Here is a 1,929-nt window from a genome sequence, read left to right on the forward strand (position 1 = left end):
TACATCAAAAACATGTGAGAGGGAGTACAAGTTGTATTAAAATATGTCTGCTCAAAGTCAACTCCAAGCATGCACACTTCAAAGATCAGCAACACAGATAAGCCAGAGAACAAGTGCACCACCTTACCACCTTAACTGCCTGCTCAACTGCATGTAACAGAATTAGTTAGTCTAGCTCCCTATCTTCTACCTTTAGTCTTGATGCTGTATATAAGAGTTCAAAGTATTACTGTAAAATGGTTCGAAGAGTTTTCTTTCAAGCAATAAAGCCAATCTTTTTCTTTTCCTTTATGTTTCATCTCTAAAAAACAAGAAGCTCTCTGTGCTTCTTGATATGGTATCAGAGCTTTGAAAGCTATGGCTTGGCGTAGTACCCCTGCAGTGAACATGGTTCACGCAACGATCTCATCTGACCCAATGCCTCAAGTCCCTGGCATTGCTCAAACCAATGTGAATTCAGCTTCTGCACCTAACCCTACTACACCTTATGAACCTAGGGACCAATCTGATCCCCTACATCTTGAACCTAATGATAGTACCTCATTGCAGCTAGTGATTGCACAGCTTGAAAGGAGGACGAACTACCATGCTTAGGCGAGGGCAATGGAAATGGCTCTCAGTTCAAAGAATAAGATGGCTCTTGTAGATGGAACAATGCAGATTCCCAGCATATTGGAGCCTAAGTACTTCTACTGGGATCAGTGTAACACGATGGTGTTATCTTGGATCCTCAGGGCAGTTTCTCCCACTATTGGACGAAGCGTATTGTGGATCAACACAGCTGAAGGGATCTGGAAAGATCTGAAGAAACATTTCAGTCAGCAAGATGTATTCCGCATTGGTGAGATTCAATCTGAAATCCATCAAACGAAACAAGGTACTCTCTCTGCGAATGAATACTTTACTTATCAAAAATTACTGTGGGATGAGTTGTTTATACTTAGACCGGTTCCTTCCTATGGTTGCTTCCCAAATTGTGAATGTGGAACCAAGTTGGTTGAGAAGATTACAAGTCAGTTAGAGAGTGATATGCTGTCTGCATTTCTTATTGGTCTGAATGAAAATTTCAGCAGTGCTAAACATCAAATCATGTTGATGAAGCCCTTACCTGATGTTGGAGAGGCATTTGCAATGATCTCTCAACAAGAAAGACAAATGGCTATTGGCATTAACTCCTTGGCAAATAGTGTAGACAGTGCTAGTGCTTTCTTCACAAAGTCTGATAACAATGGCAGAAGAGCCTTCCCAAACCAGAAACAGAAACCAGTTTGCAGTTATTGTGGCTATACAAGGCATACCATTGACAAATGTTACAAGAAACATGGCTATCCTCCTGGTTGGAAGCCAAAAAACAAGGGTGTGGGATCAGCTAATCAAAGTCAAGTTTCTGTGCAAGAGGTTGGTAGTTCAGACTCCAATCCCTTGTTTAATCAAGAGGATTATAAGAGGTTCTTGGAATTTATGCAGCAAGGAAAGGCCAATAATAACCTGTGTGGTATCACTCCTCATGTAAATGCTATATCAGCCAATTTCATCCCAGATGCAACTTTAGAAGGTAAGAGTTTTGACTCTAAAAGTTTGGCAGACACAAGATCCTCATGGATACTTGACAGTGGTGCCACACACCACATTGTTTGCAATGTGCACTGATTACAAACTCTCAAGAGAGTTTAGGGAATATTAGTTGATTTACCAAATGGACATCATGCCCAAGTATCTCACATTGGAACTTTTCAATTATATGCTGATTTAGTCTTGCAAAATGTGTTGTGTGTACCTATATTCCAGTACAATCTAATATCATTGGGAGAACTTATAAGAGGATCAAACTGCAACATATTGTTCAATTCTAACAAGTGTACTATACAGGATCAACACCATGGGAGGATGATTGGGATGGCTGAGCTAAGAAGAGGACTTTATCAGCTT

General features: G+C 40.4%; 1 protein-coding gene across 1 annotated transcript; it reads left to right on the forward strand.

Moving 5' to 3' along the window:
• Positions 1-603: 603 nt before the first annotated feature.
• Positions 604-1,650, forward strand: LOC109147116. Its single transcript, XM_019294763.1, has one exon. It carries the CDS (start codon positions 604-606, stop codon positions 1,648-1,650), a length of 1,047 nt encoding a protein of 348 aa, XP_019150308.1.
• Positions 1,651-1,929: the final 279 nt, after the last annotated feature.

Source organism: Ipomoea nil, unplaced genomic scaffold (genome assembly GCF_001879475.1).
Source record: "Ipomoea nil cultivar Tokyo-kokei standard unplaced genomic scaffold, Asagao_1.1 scaffold1977, whole genome shotgun sequence".
In the NCBI taxonomy this organism is placed as follows: Eukaryota; Viridiplantae; Streptophyta; class Magnoliopsida; order Solanales; family Convolvulaceae; genus Ipomoea; species Ipomoea nil.

What these genes read in the sequence shown, in the direction of transcription:
- LOC109147116 (XM_019294763.1), top strand. Translation starts at nt 604, where the DNA reads ATGGAAATGGCTCTCAGTTCAAAGAATAAGATGGCTCTTGTAGATGGA.